At 52.3% G+C, this 1645-nt stretch overlaps 1 protein-coding gene and 1 long non-coding RNA gene across 2 annotated transcripts in view; both read left to right on the top strand.

Moving 5' to 3' along the window:
• The window catches only part of LOC108802398, a 3286-nt gene extending 1683 nt beyond the window's left edge, over positions 1-1603 (top strand). The window contains exons 2-3 of the long non-coding RNA XR_001942217.1: positions 145-159; positions 1591-1603. This is a non-coding gene — a long non-coding RNA (uncharacterized LOC108802398). The remainder of the gene's footprint in view (positions 1-144; positions 160-1590) is intronic.
• Positions 1-1645, top strand: part of LOC108802397 (immunoglobulin superfamily member 3-like) — a 67416-nt gene that overhangs the window by 44585 nt on the left and 21186 nt on the right. The window contains exon 10 of the mRNA XM_018574257.1: positions 123-197. Within this exon, the coding sequence (XP_018429759.1) occupies positions 123-197 (75 nt within the window). The remainder of the gene's footprint in view (positions 1-122; positions 198-1645) is intronic.

Raw genomic sequence — 1645 nt, 5'->3', positions numbered from 1 at the left:
CTAATTTAGTCCCCGCCCCTCCCATTGGATCTCTTTGTAGTCCTTTGTCTCTGATGTTTCTTTGCAGTCTCTTTCCTCACGCTTCCGTCTCTTTGCACTCTCCCCCCCTCCCCCTCCTGCAGCTCATATACTGGAGGCCATTAGTGTCTCCCTGCGGATGTCCCGGTTGCAGTATTCGCCGAGTAATAATTGTTGCTGTGAGCCCAGAAGAGCCATTTGTGTTTATTACACTGTACTGCCGGGCTGTCTGTAGAATGGCGGCGCTGTGAGCGGTGGCGGGGCTCTGTGCTGTGTGGTTCCCCCTTGTACACCCGTCACCGAGCTCTCCTCCCGTATTCTGGAACACTCGCCAGTCACGGCAAAAACATCCTCAGTCTCTATGCAGACCGCTTGTTAACGGCAAACTGCAGTAACCCATAGCAACCCAACGTCACATGACGCTGACAACAGTCCAGATTGCCCCTCCCATCGAGGACGCCGTCTAGTAAATGTCTCCAGTGAGACATCCAGAAATCCAGAGAGCTGATCACTTCCTGTGCTGCTCTCTTATCCGTTCCATTGTTATCCCTTCTCTTGTTTGACTACATGACGCCTCTGTCCTATGTAAATGAGAAGAGAATAAGGGAGGTGTTCTGTAGTCCTGTCCTAGCGTGACAACGCTGCTCCTAATACAGACGCTGTACAGTGAGCAGGGTTGTCACCCTGGGACCGGAAGCTTGTTACCGGCAGGATCACTAGGTCCTACAGGCCATCCGCTGGGTTTGCTGGGGCAGTCCTGTATCTTGGTTCGATGCCGTGTCCGGGGGCAATGTCCCTGCATGTTCATAGGTGGGGTCTGAGTGGGCCCGACCCATGAAGTGCTTGTGATGGGCGGTCCCTATAGATATATGGGTGGGGTCTGAGTGGGCCCGACCCATGAAGTGCTTGTGATGGGCGGTCCCTATAGATATATGGGTGGGGTCTGAGTGGGCCCGACCCATGAAGTGCTTGTGATGGGCGGTCCCTATAGATTTATGGGTGGGGTCTGAGTGGGGCCAGTAACGTGGTCATGGTTTGGGTGGATGATATGTGGGCGGAGTCTTGTCCTGGGATCGTAGTGTTGGGAGTACCGGGGGGAAACCTAAAGGAAAAGATCGCGATGCAGCCGCCACGTCTCCGGGCGTTCGCGTTCCCTTCATCGGTGAAGATATTTTATCTCGGACGCAGATTTCTATTTTCTGCTCTTTAAATAATAATTCCGATTTCCATAACGAGCGGATAATCTCTGGGATTTGGACGCCGTCTCGCTGGGGTTCCCAGCGCTCCCGGGAAACGCAATCACACAATATAACGTTCCCGCCATAAATATTTCATATAATGTGTGACCAGAATGTGGAGATTCCAAGTCTATAGAAGGATCCTCGGTATACAATGTAACGTCTATAGAAGGATCCTCAGTATACAATGTAACATCTATAGAAGGATCCTCAGTATACAATGTAACGTCTATAAAAGACGTGTTGTCCCTCCTAATTCAAACCAACCCCTTTAGAGTGGAGTCCCCCTAAAATCTCTTCCCAGACCCTTAATCCAAGCAGCAGCCTGGCGGAGCAGGAAGGAGGAGGGAATGAGCGAGGGCACCCCCCCCCCCCCCCCACCCCAACCC

The sequence above is a fragment of the Nanorana parkeri genome, unplaced genomic scaffold, assembly GCF_000935625.1.
Source record: "Nanorana parkeri isolate BGI_ZX_2015 unplaced genomic scaffold, ASM93562v1 scaffold2841, whole genome shotgun sequence".
Classification (NCBI taxonomy): domain Eukaryota; kingdom Metazoa; phylum Chordata; class Amphibia; order Anura; family Dicroglossidae; genus Nanorana; species Nanorana parkeri.
Note: the sequence above shows the minus strand (reverse complement) of the source record. Positions and strands in the feature narration are given on the sequence as shown.